Source organism: Camelus bactrianus, chromosome 13, assembly GCF_048773025.1.
Source record: "Camelus bactrianus isolate YW-2024 breed Bactrian camel chromosome 13, ASM4877302v1, whole genome shotgun sequence".
NCBI lineage: Eukaryota > Metazoa > Chordata > Mammalia > Artiodactyla > Camelidae > Camelus > Camelus bactrianus.
Window position 1 is genome coordinate 38,056,071 of NC_133551.1, and position 24,795 is coordinate 38,080,865.

A 24,795-nucleotide genomic window follows, 5' to 3' on the forward strand; every position below is an offset into this window, starting at 1 on the left:
CTGACCCTTTCTGTTCTCCCTCCATAACATAATGTTTAAGAGCACGTCCTTCAAAGCTAAGTCACTTTGGTGAAATTCCCAGCTGTGTGACATCAGGCAAGTTAATTGTTCCTTCTGTGTCTCAGTTTCCTCCTCTGAAAATGAGGATAGCAATAGCTCCCACATTTGTCATGATAATTCAGTGAGTTAATATCAAAAGCACTTTAGAATAGTTTCTGGTACATACAGAGGACCTTCCATCTAAGCATCAGCTGTTATGATTATTGTCCTGGTTGACCCCTGCCTGACCAAGAAGGGATGAGGTTGTTTTTCTCCCCTTAATGGAGGCACTGGGAATTGAACCCAGGACTTAATGCACTCCAAGCACACGCTCTGCTACTGAGCTATACCCCCAGCCCCAGGATGAGTCTTAATATTGCTATCTTACCCATCCCTTCCTCTTTAAACCAGAATGGACTGTTTGGGCAACTTGCTAGAGATAGAAGCAGCATTTCTTGGAATGACTGGATGTCAGGGTGTGGGAGAGAGAGGGACCAAGAGTAACTTGTACATTTGGGGACTTCGTAAATCTACCAAAACCAGGTAGTGGTCTGTCTCATCCACTTGCAACCAAACCAAAGAGAGATTACAGTAATTTTTTTTTTTTTTTTGGCGGGGGTGGTGGTCATTAGGTTTATCTATTTATTCTACTTTACTTTTAATGGAGGTCCTGGGGGTTGAACCCAGGACCTCGTACATGCTAAGCATGCACTCTACCACTGAGCTATACCCACCCCGCTTTGAACCAAAGAGATATTGATGACTTTTAATTAAAAGTGTCTTTTGTAGACTAGACATAGCAAGGATGCAAGTAAAGAGGGTCTCTGCTTATGGGATCGGTATGAGAGATTGGCAAATATGCCATACTCTTGACCTGGCTACATGGTCTTCAGAGATAGGACAGCAATGTTCCAGAGGTCCATGGGGCAAAGCACTGGCCAGAGCACGGTGGGGGAGGGGAGAGCGGTGGGGGATAAGTCCAGGCACGGAGGTGACAGCCCAGCATGGATGGCAGTACAGACCATGGTAGGGAATTCGTATTTTATCCCAAGTGTAATGGAAGATAGTGGAGGGTTTTAATCAGGGGAGTGAACTTGACCTGGTATCTTAAAAATATCCCTCTGGCTGCTGTGAGGGAGATAACTTCAGGGGGAGCTTGTCAGGCAGCAGTCTAAGCAGAAGAGGTGCTGCAGAGGAGGTGCAGAGAGGCGGGCAGACGTGGGGTACGTCCTAGTGATAGGGCAGGGTGTCTTAATGCATGAGTGGATGTCAGGGTGTGGAAGAGGGGAGGGTGGAGAGTCGCTGGTACTTGGGACTAGCACATCTAGGCCTGAGTTGGTAGCCTTTACAGAAGTCAGAAGACAAGTTAAAAACAGGTTTGGGGAGATCAAAAATTCTTTGGACATGCTGTTTGAGAGTCTGAACAGTGTGGGGTCCAATCACTTCACCAACTGCTGGCAACTAAGGGGGAGGGGGTGTAAAGCCAGGTATTGGCTGGGCTTCCAGGCGAGAGGACTGCTGGAGATTGTCTCCCACACTTAAGCTGCGATAAATCTCGCTAATGGGAAACACTTGAGTTCAGATGAAAATGCCATCTAGATATTAGAAGGGCTAGAAGAATAGCATATTCCTGTTCTTACCCTTTTTTCTGGGACATCTCCCTAGTGTTTCTTTGAAATTGAAACCAAAGCCATTTACTCTGATTGCAACATCTCATTAGGTCAAACGACAGTGGATATGACATCCTTTCTGGAGTTTACAGTGGCGAATGCCTTGCTCACTCGTAGTGCGTGGGTGTTTGCACGCACACACGCACACATGCACACACATACATGCTGAGTATTTGAAAACACCATCTGCACTAGCATCCCCTCTGCTTCGTAAGTCATGCTGTCACCAAGTTTCTTTCTGTTCAGTTTTCTGTTCTCTCGTGTAAACAAGTTCATCCTTCTATTCATTCTGTTTTTTCATTTAATTTGTCAATTCAGGTTAGTTTCCTTTTGTGTGCTAACCACCAGGCTATTTAAATATGAGGAAGACAAAGACGAGTAAGGTATAGTTTCCCATGCAAGGGACTTAGTGTCACCAGGTCATAGTCTGTAGTAGAGACAAGAGAAATCAGTCAACTGTTATAACCAGACATGTGGGATGCCCAGGGGAGGGTCATCTCATCCATCCCGAGGGCCTTAGAGGAAGACGTGGAACAGGTGACTAGACCTGAGTCTCTAGGGATGTATTATCGTTCTCCTGATGAATGAGGATGGGAAGGGAAGTCAAATCACAGGGAATATTTTGTACCAATGCCTGAGACGGGGAGGAATATACTGAGAGACCAGAGGAGAGGGCAGGTGAAATCCTGACAGAGTTACAAACTATTTATAGGTTGGACAATCAATCTGAGACAATTATAGATAATGCTCTTTCAGACTTCCTCTGACTTCAAACCTGCAGGCTGTCTCCCAAGTCTTGTCTTTTTGGTGGACATCACCTTGCTTGACCCTCGGAGCTTTGTAAGTTGCCATTTTCCTCGCTTTTTCACACGGGAGCAAGCTGAGCTTTCCTTGGGGCCTCTGTTTCCTTGTTGTAAATTGTGAGCCAGTTTTCTCTGCTCTGACTTATTGTTGTCACCTCTGAGTCTGTTCACCTGTGAGGGGAATTGTGATGGGAAATAAAGGAACTAGGCTAGGAGTTGGAGTGTCATCCCATCTCTGCCACTAACATTATCATGATTTTGAAGAGCTTGAAGGCCTCAGTTTCTTCATCTGAAAAAAAATACAGGGTTGAGTTGGGTTAGAGATTTCTGTGCCTCTTCTGGTTCTACTCCTCTGCAGTTCTGCAGTGCATAACACTGTCCTATATGCCATCAAATACGTGCTGCAAAACCATCATATTCCGAAAAGATGCTCCACTGAATTGTTGACTTAATATTTGACCCAAATAAGCAGATGCTAATGGGGGTCTTACTCTGTGTCGGGTGCCATGCTAATTAAGCTGGTACCTCAACTCTTACCTAGGGAAATCTTCAATCTCGTGAGATGGATATTTCCCTAATTTTACAACAAAGAAAAATTCAAGAGATGGGTAAAGCTAGTCACATTCCAGTCACATAAAAGCAGAATTCTCCTTCTGGTCATTTGGTTTACAGTGGAGTTGGCTTCAGTGCCATGAATGACATCACAGCAGTGAAAATGGCACACGTGCTGTGAAAATCCTCAGTGTGGTACCCCTGTCCTGACTGTCCTCATGCTCTGACCCAAATCCACATCCTCCCATTTCCCTAACTTGACTGTTACAGCTCAGAGAAGGGACAGCATCTTGGTCCTCACCATATTGGCACAGTGCCTTGCTCAGAGTGGGCATTCCGAAAAAAAGTTAATTAATTAGGAAATGTATGCCTTGAGAACTGAATCAGGAATGAAGCAGTGAGCGAGGCAATGAATGCCTAAGCACGTAAAATCTGCATTCTTCCAGAGAAGAAAAGGAAAAACATTTTGTGCAGAACGGCTGTCAGAGCAGCAGGCAAAGCCCTCCTGACTATTTTTTCCTTTGCTGTGACATCTCTCCATTTGTGATTTCCTCTGATTTGCTCCGTGTTCGCCTGAGCCTCTGCTCCTCTGGCTTGATTTCGACTCCATCCAATGTATCTTGTTACCGTTTGGGCGCCATCTGGACCACGGGAGTAGCCTCTCCAGAGAGAGACACGCCTGCCTCTGAGAAGCCCTGCTGCCCTCCTCCCCTGGAGTGTGTTCAGACCCCGTCATCCCTCTGACAGGAGCCAATTCTGCCTGACTGTTATTCTCATTCACCCCTTTTCAAAGTCCTGAACTGGCGCCAAATCTAGTTAGGAGGTTTTGAAAAATCCTTGAGATTTTGCTAATGTGGAACTAGATAATAGATTTTTTTTTTAAAGGAGAAGTGATAAAGGAAGAGAGAATTAAAAACAAATAATCATAAGCTTTAGGAAATTGTGCCACATTTATACCTGTGCTGGTGTGTTTATTCTGGGGACAGCCATGAAAGTAGCCAAGCCGTCATACCGCCAGCCCCTTCCTCCCCAAAGAAGCTACAGCAGGGGAGGGTCCCCCACATTACGAAGTCCTTCTTGTCACGTGTCAGAGCTTTGGGATGAGGTCAGGGGTTGGGACCAGGATCTAGAGCCCAGGAAGTTTCCACAAGTGTAAACGCATGAAGCCATCCCCGGGGCTCTTAGAGAAGTTTGACGGTAGGCTGCTGTTTTTAATGTTTTTCTTAATTACCATCCCTGGCCCCATTTTGGCTATCATCATATAAACACCTGTATCATCATCTCTCTCTTCATGATCACTGCCTCTTGACAACAGCATTGATTCCATCAAGGTCCCCAGCCCCACTGTTGCCGCCATCTCAAAATGTCTGACCCGTCAAGATTGGATCGGATAATGTGTGTTAAAAACACTACTAGTCATAACCACCGGCATGAATCCTGCTGTTACTCTGAACCAGGCTCTGTCACCAAAGGTTTGGTATGAATTGTCTCAATTATAACCCCAGTCATACGATAACTGCCTGTTTTCTTTTCCATCTGCCTCCTGCGACGTAAGGACAAGGACTGTCTCAGTATAGTTGCTCAGTTAATAGACGTGGATGACCAGGTGACTGGTCAGCACCGTCTCATGACAGCCATCACTCCCACCACCACCATCACCCCAGCACTGGCACTGTCAGTTCCTGGGCATCACAGTCAGCATCTTCTCCCCTTTGTCACTGTTGCTGAGATCAAACTTACTTAGCTGTTAGTATTTTACCACAGTGGCCGCATCAGCCTACACATGGCACCTCCAACTCCATCCTGAGGTGTATTTTCAAGAAAATAAGGGCTACGTCTTAGAAAATCTGGGCATGAAGACACGGAGTTTCCCGCTGAGTTCTGAAAGAGGTGCAAGGGATGCAAAAGATGACCCACAGAGAGGAGAAGGGGTGTGGGTGGGGTAGGTGTGATCAACGATGGGGCTGGTGGGCCCCGGAACGGTCCAGCCTTGCCAGTGATCAACCTTGGGGAAGAGGTGCAGGAGCAGAAACCTGCCGTGACCAGTGCTGCTCTGTGCAGGCCATGCCCCTTCTCCAGTCTCTCCTCCAGGTGACTTTGCCCCTTCCCTAGACCAGGGTTTCCTTCCCAAACTTTTGCCATGGCCTGGAACCTGCCCACCCTCACCAAGCAAAATCCACAGCTATTCCTCCTTCCTTCCTTCCTTCACTCTATTCTCCTCTCTCTCTCTCTCTCTCAGCTTCTCTCTCTCCATCCTCCCCCCTCCTCCTCCCTGTACCTGTCCCTTTGCTGCCCTCCCTCCCTCCCATCCTTCCTTCCCTCTCTGTACTTTTCAAAAGGGAACTGACATCCTCCGAGATTTTACTCCATCAGTGGCTGTGTTAATTCTATTCATAGACATCAACCTTCTCCCCCCTTCTTTTCAGCAAGCCGGTGTTGTAAGCATTATTATCCCTAGTTTTCGAGGAGAAAACTGAGGCTCAGAGTGTGGAAGGAATTCATCCAAGGGAACACTGATGAGGAAGGAACAATTTGAATAGCCATGTGGAACCTCAGAAAAATCGTTCGTTAACATCACATTTTCAAATTCCCCATCTCAACTCTCTCCCCACCTCCACGTTGTTCTTCAGTTGCCAAGCAGCGTTCTTCCTGTTTACTTCTGCCAAGAAGTAGGAGAGTGGCTGCTGACTCTTGGCTAAAGGTGACGGAGAGCATAAACACCTAGACACCCCAGAGGGAATTAGTCTTCATTAGCACGTCTTCATTGTTAAATCGCTCACCGGGGAAAGGCACGTGCATTCAAATGCCTGGAATCACTAGGTGCCTTAATAATGCCCACCTTGGTGCAGTTACAAATCACTTAAGTTAATCCATCTCTCCGGAGCTTTCTAGATGGATAATTGAATTCATTCTTTTGCATCATGGGCCTGGACTCTGAGTGTAGATCTCTAGATCTCACTGCAATGCCTGGTGGCTTTCCTGTCCCGCTCATATCCCACCCCCTAGCAAGACAGATCACACGTCCTGGCTCTGCTCTGAGCTTTGAAAGAGCAAGGACCACCTCTTATTCATCTCTGTATCTCCAGTGCCTAGCCAGGATCAGCATGTGGAAAGTGCCCGGTGGATGTTGAAGAAATGAATTAGTCAATTACAGAATCAATCAAGATGACTTCAGTTTTCCCAGTAGGCCTTCGGCTGATGATTGCTATAGAGAGTTCGTTCCCCAGCACAGTGACTCACAAGCCCCGCTGCATAGTCGAATCACCTGGGGAGCTTTCAGAAACTGCTGATGCCAGGACCCCACCCCAGACCCGTAGCATCCACATCTCAGATGGGGAGGGTGGGGCTCAAGCATGCGTAGTGTTGTAGATGCCCCACCTCCCCCTGAGGATTACATCTTGCAGCCGTGGGTGGGAACCACCGCAGGTTTCTGATTTGGGAGCCATTAATAAGTTTTCATCCTTGTTGACATGTTCACCCCAAGTCTCATCTCATCTACTCACTTTTGCTGCCAAGAGTCACATGCATCTGGTTTTAAGAGTTACCTCCCTCAGTTATGAGACAGCTGTGTCCCCACTGCTCCAAAGAGATGATGGGAAAATAAACTCTTGGTGGAAGCTTTATTTCATTGTCTTGGTGAAGATTCAGGCTAGAACTGTTTTGAAACAGCACAGCAGAATCTCTTCCTTTAAATCCTCCCTGAAAGTTTAAGTCGTGAGAAAACTGGATTGTCTTATTGAGGTTTTAAAAGCAGAATACAAAACTGCCAGCCTACCAGAATAGTAAGTATGAGAAATCGATCTAAAGGGGAAGAAAAGACTTGAGGGAACAAAAACTCGGGTAGTTACTGTGGGTAAAGCAAGAGCTGAGCAGGCAGGGAATGGGTTCCAGGGTCTGCCTCTGGGAATCAGCTGGGGGACGATGTCTCCCTGCCGGCTGGATGGCATGCCCTGGGGGCTCCTGTTACGTCTTTCTCAGGCAGGAGGAAGGAACTCCAAGAAATGTCTGAGCCAGAATCAAAACGGGGAGGTACCGACAAGCACCAGGTACAAAGGGTCTGGATGGGGAGATGGTCAGGCAAGAGTGTAGCCAGAAGAGAGGTGAGAGGGAGAAGATAGGGAGGCAGGACTAAAGCCAGGCAGTACTGGGCATCCTCTGACACAGGGTCTGGCCTGGGCTCTTAAGCAGGGGTTAGTTTCCAAGGAGGGGGCCTCCTGCAAGATGTTTGTTTCTTCTTCCTCTTTTTTTTTTTTCCAAATATCATAAAGTAATAGTTTCCTGACATTAAAAATGGGTGCCTGTACATTGTAAAATTGAGCCAAAAGAAATAGGATGAGAAGCTCCTAAAAATAGCTCCTGTTCATTGAGCATCTCTGTGTGCAAACACCAAACAAGACATGGTACACGCATCTTACTTCTCAGTAAACCTGAGATGATGTTCTCATGATCATTCCCACTTTGAGGATGAGAAAACTGAGACTAAGTGCTTTGTTGCAGGGTCGCATGGCCAGCATGGGGCACGGCCAGGATCTGGTCTGCATCTGTGTGACTCCGATGAGATGCATTCGCCCTCAGGTCCAGATCAGTCTTCTGAATTTACAGAAACAGCCTCATAGCACCCCAGCCCACGCCTCACCGAACGCCCCCTCTTGTGTCACCAGCAGAGGGATGGACTTAACCCGGTGCTGGGTACCCTCGCGCACTTCCATTGTGCGGTGGGGTTTTATGAGACTCTCCCACCGGCTGTTTTTCAAATTTATTTAATTCATCCATCATGCTCTGAAGCCATTTGCTTTTTTATATTGGACAGATGTAATGAGATTTTGGACACTAAAAAATGTTTTTATTAAAAGTTATGACCCAGAGCTAGTTGGTGGGGGCTGTGCCATAAATCCCTAGGAATGTGAGAATTTATAAAGGATGTAGCGACACTACCTTAACCTTTTAGGCCACACCATAGATTACGGGATCACTTAGACTAGGATTGTCTGCCCACCTCTGGCCAAAGCTTCATAGTAACTATTATTATTTTTGTGGTTATCTGATGTTGGCCATTCCTCGCCTCCTCTTGGCCACAGTTGACTCCTGGCAAGCCGGTGCCTGGTGGGAGCAGGTGGGTGATGATGGAATTTGCTAGTGTTTGGACTGAAGGCTCTACAGTGGTGGGCACGTGGATCCGTCTGCTCTGCTCGGCAGCCCTGTCACTGGGGCTGAGTGACGTAACGATCCCGTTCGCTGCAGAGTGAAAGTGACTATGGCTGACAGTTTCTCAGCATCTGCATGGCCAACAGGAAGTTCTCCTCCAAGTTAGGAAACGTTGCAAGTCTTTCTGTTCATGCGTAACAACTCCAGTGTAATGTCAATATTCTCAGATTTGTATGAATGTCACACTACTTGGAAGTCATCCAAAGCATGATGAACTTGAACGTATAGACCAAAACATGGCCATTAAACATCTGTATAGAGAGGTGCTCTACATATCATCTATAATATGTATTAATGTTGTAACTTTGTTAAATTAACATTTGTTGAGTAAAGCCCCAGGGTGTCAGAGACCACCTGGGAACTGCAGCAGAGAAGTTTATTACTTGCAGGTGCTGTGGGAAGGGCCCAGCAAGTTGCAGTAGGGAGAGCGAAGCAGGAAGGCCTGGGGAGGCGGGCGAGGGAGACTATGATCACAGGGGCTGCTGAGGGGCTCATGTTAGGAAGTGAAATTTACTTGGGACTATGCATGCATTCGTTCATGTATTTTTGAGCCCTGCTATGTGCCTATGATGTGCTGGGGATTGAGGAACAAAGGGATCGTGGTCCCTGCTTCAGAAAGCGCACAGTGGAATGGACACAGGTAGTGCCATTGCTCTCAGAGGAGGGTTTGCAGCTCAGGGGACCAGGGAAGGCTTCATGGAAGAGGCGGCCTTTCAGCTGGCTTTGAGGAATTGGATGAGCTTTGGGCTTTCAGGGATGAGAAGAGCATTGCAAGCAGAAAAGACTGCAGGCAGAAGAGCACCTACAAAACTAGCTGTTCACAGACTTCTCCAAAGAGTTGTTTTGGCTAAAGCGTCTGATAACATTTTTTTCCTTTGAAAAACAAAATCTCAAGGGAAAACCATGCTCTTACCTGCTGCGGCTGTTGAACCAGGCCAGGGCAGGTCTGTAATTTCAGGAAGGTGGACTTGAAACTTACAAACTCCTCATTGTCGTATCTCCTTGTTGGGCCGGTGTTTTATCATCTGTTTATGCTGGGAACACATTCCAGGGTTTTCACAGTACATTGGCAACAGCTCCCGCCTCACGAGACTGTAGGGGCGTAAAGCATAGACACCGTCATCATTAAACTCATAAATCCATGTCATTTGTATGTCACTCACTCCATCCTCATCCATCATCCCTTACACTTTCAGAACGGCCATGCGTTTGAGGATTTTGAAGAACGGTTTGCTGCAGCCACCCCGGTAAGAACAAGAGGGCTCAGCCTGGTTACCTGTTTCATGTCATCATCCCATTGTTCATTTCATGCTCATAAGTCATGCCTTGTGGTTACAGAACAGAAACCTGCCGACGGACTTTGATGAGATTTTTAAGGCAGCCAAGGTAAGGCCTCCAGTCTCTTGTGAAACAAAGGTGGTTCTGGCCACTCTTGTCCATTCCACTTCTTCTCACCCGCCTGCAGGAAGGGCAGATGCTCCACTCTGCTCCCGTGCCTGCCTGTCCTAACATTCACGGGGGACTCCTGGTGGGCCCCGCAATGAGATCGAATAGCAGGAGCGTGCGTGTGGGTGGGTGGGGGTGTGTGTGAGAGAGAGAGAGAGAAAAGGGGGGAAAGAGCGTGTGTTGGAAATGTCATGATACCCCTTCATTTCATTCCACAGTTTTCAATCTCCTAACATGTCTCTGGCATCCTCTGACAGATGCCAGAGACGCAGTAGAGGAAGACACAGCCCCTGTGCTCAGGGAGCTCATAGTATAACTGGGTGCGACGTTGCCTCGTGGAGGAGAAGGGAGGAGAGCCTGGTGCACCGTAGTATAATGTAGTATAGTGGGGATTCAGACACATGAGCAGGATGTGCACAGTGCACCTATGGAGATCAAAACCAGGCAAGGCTGTTATTCGGTTGGTATAGCCTGGAATAGATGTACTGGTTTGCAGACAGTGTTTATCCAGATGAGTTAATACCCAGGCCAGTGAATGTTGTCACCACTGAGCCCAGGGTGTTTGGGAAACCTCTAGGACAGGGGTTCTTAACCTTGGCTGTATATTAGAATCACCAGGAGAGTTTTTAAAGTTTCAGTTACTAAGCTGTCCCCCAGACAGCTAATTCAGAATCTCGAGGGATGGGAACCAGGTGTCAGTATTTTTCCCCCAGGTACATCCAAAACTGAGAACCACAGATCTAGGATTATCACATAAGCTGTTTGGAGCTGTGGGATGGGGTACACATTGAGATGGGAAACACTTATGGAGTGGTTGAGCAAAACTCTTAACAGTTGAGAGTTGAGAGTAGTTGAGCAAGTTGAGAGGTATTGAGTGGTTGAGCAAAACTCTCAAAAGGGAAAAAAAAAGCCCTCTAATCTGTGTCCTGAAGGATGGGTGGGAAAGGTAATGGGGGAAGGAAAGAGTGTTCTAGATAGGAGGAGGAGCATGTGCAAAGGCCCTGAGGTAGTCCCTCCTTTCATAACCCCCGGTACTTCTCTCCTCTGTAACACTGCCCTGATCACATCTGTAGGTCTGTCTTTCCATAGAATAGGCAGCTCATGAGACTGGAAATAGGAACGTTCCTTACCCATCTCTGTAGCCCCTGCTCTCAGCACAGTTGCTGATGTTCAGTGGGGGCTACATAGTTATCCCAGAGTGGGTCTGTGCGAATGCATCTTGGGAGTCAGTCAAGGACACCTCTGCCTTCATCAGTGTCACTTTTAGAACTTCTCTGTAAGAGGGGCTGGGAGTCTAGTTGCAGTAGTCTAGTTGAAAGAAGGACCAGGGGACTAACCGTGACACAGTGGTTGTACAGCCCTCCAGATGTCAGTGGAAAACCATCCCTTGTTCAGATCAAAGGATGGCTGGGGAGGGGACAGGCCTGATGGAGATACTGAGGGGCGCCCCCCTCAATGGCCAGGCTCCTCCTCATCCTCTTCACGTGGTGATGGTTCACACCATCAGCAACCACATCTCTCTCTACCTGGAGACATCTGAAGAGCCAGGAGCGGGAAGGCAAGTAGGAATCTTGAGCAGACCGTCCAGATGGCTCCCCTTGCAGGCTTCTGGTTAGAGAATATTGTGGGGCTGGACTTCCACCATCTAGGAAGGCTAACAAGGGCTTTGTAAAGTGACAGATAGATGCTGCTGGTCTTTGGGTCAAGTTCTGCTTCTTGTAGCTGACCGATCAAGCAAGTCACAAAACCTCCAGGCCTCCATTAGCTCATGTGCAAACTGGAGATCGTGAGAGAGATTCCTGGGCCGCCGACTCTGCAGGGCTCAGTGAGTGTCCAGTGTGATCATAATGTATTGGAAAATGTGTTGTAAACTATAAAGTGCTTTACAGATGTGAGTGGTTAGTTTTATTCTCATGAGACCGTTAAAATGATTAATTACAACAATATTATCAGATGGAACATGGCTTATTAAGTTACAAATAAAAGGACTAGGGTTCACGTGTGGAGAGGAGCTGTGAAAATAGATACTATTCCAGATTCTCAATCACATATGGTTATTAGAATTATTTTTAATTTTATGGCCTATGAATCCCCTTTTTCTATAAAATTTAATTAACTCAAGGTTCTATTTAAGCAGCAGCTCCAATGGAATGAAATAACAATCCATGTTTTATGCCTTTGCATGTTTTTCTCGTTTAATCCTTGAGTGGAAATCATCTGGCAAGAGGAAAGTCTGTAGCTCCAGAATGAAGGTTATTTGAAAAGTTGTGCTTAAGGAGAAAATTAGCCAATAAATTACATTTACGATATTAGTAAAAGTGTGCCACGAGTTCAATCCATTTGAAATGTAAATTGTGTGACTTAATTATTAACTTCATTTTAATATTTTCCTACCACTGAAAATAGTCGTGGGCCATTTTAAAAGCATCGAGTTTCAGTTGCGAGGAAACCCAGAAGCTTCCTTTGAATGGGTTAAATAGAATTATGCCTTTTATGGATTTGGGAGAGACCCTGAGGATAGGCCTCATTTCGCCAAATAACATAAAATGTTATTAACATGGTAATGAAGACTTCCCAAAGACAAGCAAGCATTTAGGGTCCAGCCAGATTTGGGAGCACACCCTGCACACTGGCCTGCTGGTTACCATCTCGTAACGCTGGATAGTTATCGGACGAGACAGAATAGAGTTGGTAAAGAACTGGCAGGAAAGACTGTGAGATGCATTGTAGTCCCACCATGACTCTGCCCTCGTCCCCTTCCCCGCCCCCTCTCCTGGTCCTCTCTCCCATTTACGCGATAACCAAACTGCCTGTGGCCCCACCTGCTCAGACCGTGCCAGCCTCTGTCCTTTCTGCTCGTGGCTTTCATCCACTTGGACAGCCCCTCCTCTTCTTGGCTGCCTGGCTGACTGCGCCTCTTCTCAGATTCAGATCTGAGCTGTTTCCTTTAGCAAACCCAAAGCCGGCAGGATGCCCTTCTCAGTTCGCCCCCAGCACCCCGTAGAGACCTCCGTCGTTGCCACTCCTGCCACATAAGCTTGACACTACGTACGTCTTTGGATGGTCCCCACCAGGCTGCAAGCTCCCTGCAGGCTGGGACTTGACATTTCTCCTTATGATGTTCCAAGCACCCAGCACAGTGCCCAGCACCTAACAGTTGCCCGGTGTGTATGGAAGAAAACATACTCTGCAGTTGGAAGAAAATTAATATGTATAGGGTCCTACTGTGTGCAAAGCACCATTTCTTCAACCTGATAGCTAAAGGAGAAGGGTTGAAAGTGAGTTAGCCAGGCCAAGCTGCTTGTCTTATGGCAAAAGGACATAGAAAACAAACTTACGGTTACCAGGGGGAAAAGGTGGGGGGAGGTGGGAGGATAAATTGGGAGTTTGCAGATACTAACTACTATATGTAAAATAGATAAACAAGGTTCTGCTGTATAGCACGGGGAACTGTATTCAATATCTTGTAGTAGCCTGTGATGAAAAAGAATATGAAAAGGAATAGATATATACACTTATATATATGTGTATGTATATATATATGTATAACTGAAACATTACGCTGTACACTAGAAGTTAACACGTGTTAACATTGAAAACCGACGATACTTAAATTAAAAAAAAAAAAAAGAGAGACTTGTGTGCCTTTTTCACCAGGCTTACCCAGACTTTAAAGTCCTGCTATTAATACTGTCAGTAAATCCACAGAGGAGATGTCATCATCTTTAGTGTCCAGCTGACAGAACAGTGACCCTGAGGAATTGCAGAGGTCGGAAATATTGGAACCTGGACCCATCCCTGGGGGTGGGACTTTTCCCCAGGCCCAGAGCTCACACACATGTCAGGAAGAGAGAATGTTCCTTTCTTTGTGCAAATCACGGAGATCCAGCCGGGCCTGATTAGAGCAGATCTTGAGGGCAGGGGTCCTGCATGGCAGACAGGCAGACTCTCCCTGTCCTTTTGATTGAGTAGTCTTTCGGTTCCCCCGTTAGAAACTACCACTGAAATCCAGAGATGAACAGGAAGTGTTTTCTCCTGCAGTGGTTAGATTTGCACAAAGCACATGATTATGTACTTTAAGTCAGGCTGTTTGAATCCTGACCACAGGCACCCTGCAGACACTGAATCTGAAGTGTATGCAGATTGATTTCTGAGTGTATCTTACAGGGTTTCTCCCACTGCTCCGGCTGTCCTTGCTCAGACACTCCCGTATGATGGATGGGAGTAGAGTTGATACAGTGTCTGCGGTGATGGGGTTCCTAGGAGTGATTAATAGTGTGTGTACCGGGCTGTTTTTGATGCCCTTCCTGGGATTAAATATGTTTCCTTCTCTTCCAACTACGTATTTTGTCTTAAAGATGGAGTCTTTGGGGGGCCTGTCATTTGACTGTCTGCTCTGTAGGCAGAAAATTTAAGTCCTGGCCTAGGGGTCACTTTTATGAGACTCAGTTTATCCATCTGTAAAAACGGGGATGACAGTTCATACCTCTCAGGGACAGGGCTATTGGGAGCATTTCCTAAGAAATTGCCCCGAAGCCCTGACTTGCTAGACTTAGAACATGGAAGGCATTTTGTACGTGCGGATACACTCATGAAAGAAAGACACGTGGTGAGACTGCCTCTTGCCTTTGAAGAAGAGAGGTGGTGCTGGCATTTGATGGTAAACACATGTAAAGTCGTATTACTATTGCTTATGCGAGGTGACTAAGCCCAGGTAAACAGCCAGACACACTGAAGCAAGAATTGATTCTGGCCCCATCTGAGATGTTCTTTGGGATCTTGAGGGATCATAGTGACCAACAGAGCTTATTATTTGTATGGTCATGCTGAAAAGGAGTCCTCAGATCATACTGTTTTTAAAGCAGAGCACCATGGCGTCAGCTTTCCTTGTGGTTACATCGTTCTCTTTTTGTCTTTTCAGGCTGTGACCCAATTAGAACTTTTTGGGGACATGTCCACCCCTCCTGACATAGCCTCCCCCCCTGTAAGTATGCACGGCCCTCGGAGCCCCGTCTCCTTCCTCTTTCCTTTAGTCGCGTGGTGAAAAAAAATACAGCCTTTGGGTCAAAGAGGCTGCTGATGGATTTCATCTTGGACTCTTTCAAGCTGTGTGATTTGGGCAAATTAACTAGCAATTCTAAACCTCAATTTCCTATGCTATTTTTTTGTTAAAAGAGGAACTGTGATACATGCTCTGTTTTGAGAAATAAATGAGACCATGCATCAGCAGTTACAGGCTATGACTGGGGCGCTTGCTGTTGTGCTGGGTGGTGGAGAGAGACAAGCAGGATGTGGTCCCTGCCTGCGAGGAGCACACGGTCTAGCTGGGAATATGGGCAAGAGACTCAGTAGGAGAGCAGACACGATGACTCATTCGTCATTGCCCACCCAGAACCCGCACAGCCAGGTGGTCGGCCCAGGAAAGGATGCGTCTTCTCCCCCCGCCCTTTCTGCCCTCTCCTCTCTCGTTTCCTGCTTCCTTCCTCTCTCCCTGTTATTTCAGTTTCCTCCTCCTTTCCATGCTGCCTGCTGGTTTCTCTCAGCTTCTCATGAAGCTTTGGATTCCCAGTTCTAGTTTCAGCCAGGGTCTCTGGTTCATTGTTTGCACTGGGATGGAGATTGCAGGGAGCCCTGATTTGAAAATGAAAAGAAGAAAAAGACAATGAAAACCGAAGCAAGATAGAAACCCAGTGCTTTGAGAACCAGAGGCATTCAAAGGCCACCCTGCAGCCAAGGCAAAGGAAAGAGCCAAGCTGGCCCCTCTGGCGCCTCCCCTATCCACTCCCGGAGGTGGGCGGGGAGCAGTCAGCCGCAGCTGCGCCAGCTGAAGCTGCTGGGAGGGGGCAGCTCCCCTGGGCACCGTGCAGTTGTGCAAACCGAGGGATGGTGCTATGGTTCATTGGTGAGATGTGTCTCACGGATTAAAGGCTGTAACCTCACCATGGAGGACAGATGGCAGGAGACCCCGCTGCCCACAGCTGCCACCCGGGAATCTAGGCACAGCTGCCCAGATCCCGACACCTGGTGCCCAGGGCAGCCGTGAAGGAGGGGACAGCCGCTGCTGTCTCCAGGGAGGGTGGACAGCTCTAGTGACTCTCTCCTCCATCCCAGGAAGGACAGCTAAATCCTGGGCCCTTGGAATCTCAACCTTGGGGCCACGGAGCCAGAAAGGTCTGGTGAGATCTAAAATTATCCCCTTCATTTTACAGATGAGCAAACTGAGTTCTAGAGAGGGCAGGTTACTCGCCCAAGGTCACGTAGGGGGAAAAGAGACTGGCACAGACTGTGTTTAAAAGCGCTTAACACAGCAGCTCATGGCTATGTTTCTAGCTCTGAACCCGAGTGCCCTCCAAATGGATATTTAATAATCCTCAGAACAATGCCACACATCCTGCAAGCTGCTAGTCTAAAAATGGCCTTGTCTAATTGCCGTGGTTTCAGGATTAATTGCTTGCCCCAGTCTATTCCAAGGGGAAGAAAAAGTATGGGATATTATGGCATCAAATAGACAGACTCTGTAAGCAAAGGCTTCTGTAAATGGGTGTGGACCTTTAAAAAAAAAAAAGTATGTATGTTTTTATCTCAGTGGCCTTCACCTTACCTACCAGTTCATGCAGCACACCTTTCTGGAGTCCCAGCATGGGCCAGGCTCTAGAGTTTGCAGCTACTCAAGCATCATTTTTGTTGTTGTTGTTGTTGTTTTATGGTCTTCTTGAGAATATTTACTTATTTTTACAAAGGCAAGTAGAGGCAGGATGCTGGGAGGCACCAGGACCCCAGGGTCTCGGCCCACATACTAATCTTTGTCTGTTTATTGAGTGTGTATTTAGTGACAGCCTTGGGTTGGGCACGCAGTAGGTCCTGAGTGAGGGTATGTCAGTTTGAGTTGACCACCTCTAAAGGGTGGAAGCCAGATAAGGGGTAATTTGAGGGCCTGGGAATACCCCCAAGAGGTCAGGGCTCAAACTAAAAAGTCATGATACTGGCCAGCATTTGCTGAGCCTCAGCGTGGTTCTGAGTGATCTAAATGCACGGTCTCATTTAAACCTCACAGCAGCTCCAGAGGTGGGATATAACCAGCTGACGGTCTGCGAACCACAGTAAGTGGCCTGGACTGCGGCTTGCTCCTACAGCACCGCCCCCTTAATTCCCACTGCCTCCCAACCCGATCACCACTGAGCCGGGTCTCCCAGGAGCCTCACGCACCCCTGCCTCTCTCTGTCTGACAGACTCCTGCAACTCCAGGCGAGGCCTTTACCCCGCCTTCCCCTCAGACGCTTCCGGCGAGTGCAGACATGTTCAGTTCCGTACCTTTCGGCGCCACTGCTGTGCCCTCAGGTAAGCCCTCTCCCGCCCTCCTTCAGCCTCCCTCGCCAGGAAAGAGAAGCGGTTGATGGAACCAACTGCCGAACTCTGGCCAGACACCTGTGGAACCACCATCTGTCCTGGTGACTCTTCACGCGCCGTTGAGATGCTGCCATGGGGGCGGGGGTTGTCGGTGTACAAAGATCGAGGATGCTGCAGGCTGGAATTCAGTGATGTCTTTCTCCTGAAAGGTCAGGATTCCAGGTCACTCGGGTGTGTAGCTTCCCGGAGCTTAGCACACACACAGCCAGGGATGTCAGTGCAGGCCCACTTCCTCCCACTCGCCTCCGCCAGAGGGAGGGGAGGTGGGCGTGGGGAGGGGGTGAGTCTGCTCCACAGACGTTCTGAGAGCTGACGGGTAGAAGTGCTCTGCCTTGTTCGGTGGAGACTTAAGGAAGGGGAGGTTCCCCATGCAAAGGGGGACACCTAAGTGACAGAGCAAACTGCGAACAGTGAACTGGGAGGGTGATGGGGCTCTTGGTGATTTAGAGAGGATTTGTTCTGTTTTCCAAATATTCTTTGAAATACACATACTTCTTATATAACAAACATGTACAGTAGCAGTGTGGCAGGTGAGCTCCAGGTTGGTGGGGTCTGAGGCATCCTGTTTCTGTAACATCAGCCTCCCTGTGTGACAGTCCGCTCTACCTGGACGTGGCCAAAGATGGTGCTAGTTCTGCTTTTTTTCCTACGCGGGAGCCTTAAAGACTTTTTCTTCCCCTTTAACTGCAAGTTGGAGGAGGCGAGGGAATAGTTCCAAGTGGTAGAGCGCATGCTCAGCATGGGTAACGTCCTGGGTTCAATCCCCAGGACCTCCTCTAAAAATAAATAAATAAACCTAATTACCCCCCTACACAACAAGAAACAAACTACTGATTTGAAATCTGTGGCCTCCTCTTTCTTTTCCTATTTTATTCTTACAAGTAACAAATCGAGTTTCAATATCTTAGGATACAAATATCTTGCATTTTTCTATAAATAATTACTTTTAATTACATAGTGTTACAAACACATTCTGGCCACCAAATACAAACCTCACTATTGCTCAAAGTGAAATTAAAAATTCATACTCTGTTCTGAAATAGTTATTCCTCGTGAGCTGAGGGGTCATTATGAACTTTTAGAAGCTACGGAGATTAGTAGCCACCAGATCTGACTTACAGCTGAGAATCTACAGGTAGCCTAGAAATGTCTTCAGTGGCTAAGCTTCCCCGTCACATCTCTTTTACCCATCCCTAGAATGAGACAGTGACAGTGACCAGTTTTCCTTACCTAAAATGGGTATTCAAATTTCCCTGGGAGTAGCGTAACAGAATCTGTCATTTTAAATAGGAATGACAGCTTTCTATCAGAAATGCACTCCCTCCCTGTGCCTCAGCCTTGTGTTCAGAATATCCACACTTTGTCCCCATAATTTGTTCCTTGAAGATATAGTAAGACAGATGATGGGAACTCGAGGCATCAAACTCACTAATTTGCAGGTGTGTTCATTCCACAGATACTCACTGAGTCCCCACTGTGGGCCAGGTGCTCTTCTAGGTGTCTGGGTCGTGTCCGTGAAAACAGCAGACACAGACCCCTGGCCGCAGAGAGCTTAGTTTCTACTGGGGAGGTGGACAGCAGCATGCAAATGAGTAACGTACGTAATCTGATAGGAGGTGATAAGTGGTGTGGACAGAAAAATACGTGCAGCAGGGCAGGGGTTTGGAACAGGCAGAGGGCAGGTGTGAATGGAGGTTGTGGCTGCGAGGGGCTCATGCAGAGGTGTGATGGGAGCCAGGAAGGGGTCAGGGTCAAGAGTACGGCCCCTGCAGTCTCCACTCCCTTCTCGTAAGTGAGAGGGGCTAATTGCAGTCTCGCGTGTCTTCCAGCCCTAGTATTTCACTCAAATACCGGAAGACCTACCTGCACTGCTCTGCACTGGGCCCTCTCCCCAGCCCAGGGCCCGATTAGAGCGTCGAAGGCCTGGATTTTATAATCTTCCAATTTATCCAGCTGTGTTTCCAAGCTGTGGACAAGCCACTCCCGCACCTTCACATTCAATTTCTTCAGCTGCAAAAAGAAAAAAGGAAAAAAGATACATTACCTCCAGGATTTCACTTCTTAGAATGAAAGTCTAAAATTAATCTCAGTTAGCATGTTTTCACTTTCTTACTCTACTTCAGCTATGCTGAGAAGCAGAACTGGGCTTCAGCTGATGTTAAACTCTGCCTTTTCCCTCCCTCCACTGGCTTTAAACATTTGTGTAGTGGTTGAATCTTTGTCTCCCTGTCCCTAAGAGCCCAGTCAGTGACAAGGAGATGGCAAGTGAACTGGGGTGTGCGGTGCACTAGACAGTCCTGCGGTGAACCCTGGCTCCTCTTTTACTTATAAGCTTTAGACTCCTGGGGAAATTACTTAACCTGTCAGAGCCAGTGTCTTCATTTTTATAACTGAATTGCAAACAATACTTACCTGGCAACAAGATCATGAGAATTAAATGAGGAAGTAAAATCAAGTGCCTCTGAAAAATGCTGCCACGTTACCGATGCTTGGTGTAGAAAATGCTATTATTACTACTGTTACCCTGACTTCTCAAGTAGAAGAAAATACGTCTTGTTCTTACCGATATTTTTTTCATTTGTCTTCCTGGGATGTTTTCTTAAAACAATGCATGTGATCAAGTTTAGGTCTTTGATCTCTTGGTCGCACATCTACCCTGAAGACCCTGGAGAGAGTACTCTGTTGTGAACACAGACTCTGCCACCAACCAGCTGTGTGACCCTCTGCTCCTTCGCTTCGGAGCCTCCGGGAACTTACCTGTAAAATGGGGGTGATGAGTCCATTGCATAGAGCTGTTCTGAGGATTGCACGAGTTCATACATGTAGGAAAACATTTAAAATGGTGCCTGGCAGGGTTTACCTAAGTGAGCGCTCTGCAGACGTTCTCGGCCCTGCCCATCGGGGGCCCTGGCTCTGTTCCCTGTGCTGTGTCGCCATATCGGGTCTTCCCCTCCTGAAGCTGCGGGTTCCTCAGATGCAGATTAAAGAGATATTGGTAACAGCTACCCCAGAGGCTTGATGCAACGATCAACTTCACAAAAATCTGAGCTCCATTATGGCAACGATTTTTTTTTTAACTGTCGTGTTCTTCACTGCATCTCCAAAGATAAATAGTGCTTGGCACCCAGTAGGGCTATTTTTGAACCAATGAATCAAATGAAATAATGTAGACAAGAGGTACTATACAAGTTCTCTGTTGGGGGAGTCCCTTAGTTTTCAGTGTTTTCTTACATTTCAGTCTGCTTTAAAATAATAATAATAATAATAATAATAATAATAATAATAATAATAATAATAATAATAATAATAATAATAATAATAATAATAATAATGTCCCCAGATGCCAGCATCTGTTTATAAATTGCAATTTTCAACAGTTTAAAAAAAAAAATCTCACTGTAAGGCAGTAATGCAGGTGGTTCCTTTCACTGCACAGCGAGGAGACTTATGATTGATCTGAATTCCGTGTCATAAAACAGATGCTCCTTGCCCCCTCCTTTCTCCTCTGTTGAATGTTAGTGAGTAAATGGATACTAAGCTAAGTGGCCACACTGGCAGCCTCCCAGTGACTTCGCATGTCCGGGGTTCCCGCAGCCCTGCCGCCAAGGTGTCCCGTCAGGGATGCTCAGTGCCATGTGGCCAGAAAGCCTTTGATCAAAGGTCTGGGGAAGGCCCCAGCTGCAGGGACCTCACCTCCAGGAAAAGTGAGTGAGACCTGCAGGTTCCCAAACATGAAACCCAATTACCCTTGCTGTCTTTTTTGTCTTCTGAATATGGTACTTTGGTCTGAAGCAGATGGCATGAAGCCAGGGAGACATGCTAATAGCTCTCTCCAGAAAAGTATGCACAGGCCATCTGTTGGTTCCTTGTAGGAAAAAAAAAAAAAAAGATGGGGAAAAAAACCTGCCACCAGCAGTAGACTGACTCATCAGAGATCATAGCGCTTACAGATGCTGGAATTTAATTGGATGCTTGGAAAAATGCATTGACGGTGTTTTTTCCACTGTTACTCATTCACGTTTATCTGGAGCCTTTCTCCAGCATTTATGGAGATGTGTGCCCAGAACTGTGCTAGACATGCATGGGAGAGGGAGAAAGAAAGAAAAGCTTCCTGCTTAGCAGGGGCTTTCTAGTCTTACAAGGGAAGACAGAATAAGCGGGCAGTTCCAAGGCAGCGTGGCAGGTGCCACGGTGGAGATGAACACAGCAGACTGCGCGTGCCCAGAGGAGAGTCAGCTGGGTCTAGAGGGCAGAGGGGATGCTGAACCAAGTCTCAAAGAGCCAGGGAGGGACAGCCACATGAAGAAGTAGGGGTGGCTCTCCAGGCAGATGGACCGGCAGAGACGAGAGAGCAGGTTATGTTGTTTGCAACTGCTGCAGGGAAGGATGCCAGTGGGAAAGCAGGTGGAAAATGGGGTGAAGAGGTGGGAAGGGGCTGACCCCCAAAACTCCAAAGTCAAGCTAAGGCATCTGGGCCTTATACTCAAGATGATGGCGCACTGTACAGCTGACCCTTGGACAACATTGGCCTGAACTGCACGGGTCCGCATATGTGGATGTTTTTCATTAAATACATCAGTAGTCCTATGCGATCCATGGCTGGGTGAATCCATGAATGTGGAACCGGGTATATGGAGGGCCGACTGTGAGTTATACACAGATTTTCCATTGTGCAGGGGTCAGCACCCCTAACCCACCTGTTTTTTTCAAGGGTCAGCTGTATTTGCATTTTAGATTAGTTCTCTGGTGGCAGTGAGGTGGGTAGGGTGGAAGCCAGGTAAAAAGTAGTCTGGCTGGTGGCTGGAGCCTTCCATCTATTCACCAAAACGGGCATCTGGGTTGATGTGGTGGAAAGATCTGTGGGCGGGTCTTATGCTGTCAGACCCAGTATTCCTTTTGATAATAAGAGTTTGTGATGTCTCCTTTAATATCATGAAATGATATTCATAGAGAACATAACTTACCTACACAGTTTTTCAAAAATCAATATAATTCCCTCACTGGAATATAAAGAAGTAAGAAAGCAAATGTGTAATAACAAGATACGCATTTCAGTAAGGAACTACCCAGGTGCCACCTCACAGGAACACATACTCGGTGGTCAGGTGTGTGTACCTGTAACTAGGATCAGTGTAGGTTCAGATCAGTACAGAAGTGTTGAGTTGCCTCCAACACCACAGTCAGGGACCACGATGTTCCAAGTGGGTGGACCCCTCGACAGTGTTCCAAACACAAAATACAATCTTCTCTTAATGGACACAGTTCTTACTTTCCTGAAAAATTAAGTGCATTAAAACTCTGCAAAGAAACTGAATTTCCATGTAACCCGAAGTCCAACGATCTATACTCAAATAATCATACACAGAATGGAGACATTTTTTTGTGATGCATATCATCTCACACGTTATAGGAGGTCTAGTGTCGATGCTCTTGGCCTCTTAAATACCAGTACTGTCCCCCCCGACCAAGTTATCATGGCAACCAAAACACACCCCACATGTTTCCTTTTCATCCCTTGGAGGCGGAAACACTCCCACTGAGAACTGCTGAATCCCATGAAAGTCAATCAGAAAACTTTTAAAAGTTGCAGGATTCTTAGTCTGTTGGTAGGTTCAAGTCAGTTCGTTATTCTGTGATTGGCAGGGTAAGCAGGTTTCAGGTTTCAGATGTCAGCATCAGTGCCTCCTCACCCCTCTCATTTCAGTGCACTAGGACCAAGGTAATCTGATAAGGATATTGTCTGTCTTGTTTGTCAACACCCCTGTCTCATTCCTTAAAAGTATTTAACTCTAGTAGATTCATCAGCAGGAAGCCTGTGTGTCTGTCCCTACCCCTCAGGAGCCGGCCTCCTCTCACCTTGGAAGGAAAAGGACTGGCTTTGAAACTTGGCTCTGTCCCTTAACAGTCAGTTGAAGGGCAGGTGGATCTGAGACTAGATCAGGAGTGAGGCAGTCTGCACACGATCTCTCTGGGCTCACCAGTCACCGAAGCAACCCAGGACGTGCCGAGTGCCACAGAGCCTGCCTGCCTTCCCTTTGGAAGTTGCTTGCATACATACATCTGCCCCTCTTCTTTCCCTGGTCTCATTGCTCTCTACCTGCAGATTCCTCTGACAGCCATAGAGATGCTTGTTTTGAGAGGCTGGTTTTCACCCTCTTCTCTGCGTGGACTGGTTATGTCTCCCAGGCTTGATCGCACCCTGAGAAGGGTGGGGACCCCTGGGAGGACATGGGAGACTCCTCCAGAGCTGCAGTGGGTTAGAACACTTCAAGGCAGGCCAGCTGCACGAACTGTACTAAGATCAGAAATCAGTCTTGGCCATCTGGGTGAGGCAGCATGGGCCAGAGGAAAGGACGCTGGCTTTGGGGGCTGATGATCTCAGTTCAGATCCTGATCCCATCTTGTGTCAGCTGTGTGACCCTGAACAAGGTGCTTTCCTCTCTGAGCATCAATTTCCTTATCCCTAAAATGAAGATAATGAGAGCTATCCTGCAAGGATTTTGTGAAGATGTGAAGCACTTAATATTGCACCTAGTACAGTGTAAGCATTTAATAAGTGGAAATTATTATTGTTTCTATTATTATGGTAAAAAGTATCACTCATGCTCCTTTTAAAATGAAAACAGTATGGAGATTCCTTAAAAAACTGAAAAGAGAGTTACCCTATGATCCAGCAATTCCACTCCTGGGCATGTGTCTGGAGAAAACTAATTGGAAAGGATACATGCACCCCAGTGTTCACAACAACACTGTTTACAATAGCCAAGACATGGAAGCAACCTAAATGTCCATGGACAGATGACTGGGTAAAGAAGGTGTGGTGTATATATACAATGGAATACTACTTAGCCATAAAAAAGAATAATGCCATTTGCAGCAACATGATTGTCACACTAAGTGAAGTAAGTTAGACAAAGACAAATAGCACATGATATCACTGATATGTGGAATCTAAAAAATGACACAAGTGAACTTATTTATGAAACAGAAACAGATTCACAGCCATAGAAAACAAACTTACAGTTACCAAAGGGGAAAGGGCAGGGGAGGGATAAATTAAGAGTTTGAGATTAGCAGATAAAAACTACTACATACAAAATAGATAAAGACAAAGTCCTACTGTGTAGCACAGAGAACTATATTTAATATCTTGTGATAACCTGTAATAAAAGGGAATAGGAAAAAGAATATACATGTATACGTGTAACTGAATCACTATGCTGTACACCAGAAACTAACACAATATTATAAATCAGTAATACTTCAATTTAAAAAAATAAAATGATGATATATCACCTAAAGGCAATAATATAGCAAAAACTATGGTAACATATGTGAGTATACTCCCTGGAGTTTTACAGTGTCCAACCTATGTCATGGTAAGAGATGCTCTTGAGTAGACAATAATGTACATTTTTTAATCTCTAAAATTGGAATAATAATACCGAGAGCTACCATTTACTGTGTGTCAGTTGTATATCAAGGAAGCTATTTTATAGGCTCTAATGGCTAACGTTTATTAAATGTTCATTCTGTGTCAGGTGTACCACCTCCTACCTTTAACATGTAATCTCAGTTAATCTCTAAAGTAACCCAAGGAGGCAGAAAGTATTCTACGCCCATTTTACAGATAAGGAGAGGCTTAGAGGACTTCTTAACTCTCCCCAAATTCC

The 24,795-nt window shown here is 46.6% G+C and overlaps 1 protein-coding gene across 6 annotated transcripts in view; it reads left to right on the forward strand.

Moving 5' to 3' along the window:
• Nucleotides 1–24,795, forward strand: part of DAB1 (DAB adaptor protein 1) — a 403,254-nt gene that overhangs the window by 339,517 nt on the left and 38,942 nt on the right. For 5 of the 6 annotated variants that reach the window (XM_074376397.1, XM_074376396.1, XM_010958368.3 and 2 more), the window contains 4 exons: nucleotides 9,466–9,516; nucleotides 9,608–9,655; nucleotides 14,637–14,699; nucleotides 16,945–17,053. In XM_074376397.1, the coding sequence (XP_074232498.1) occupies nucleotides 9,466–9,516; nucleotides 9,608–9,655; nucleotides 14,637–14,699; nucleotides 16,945–17,053 (271 nt within the window). The remainder of the gene's footprint in view (nucleotides 1–9,465; nucleotides 9,517–9,607; nucleotides 9,656–14,636; nucleotides 14,700–16,944; nucleotides 17,054–24,795) is intronic. The other variant, XM_074376398.1, reaches the window with a different exon arrangement.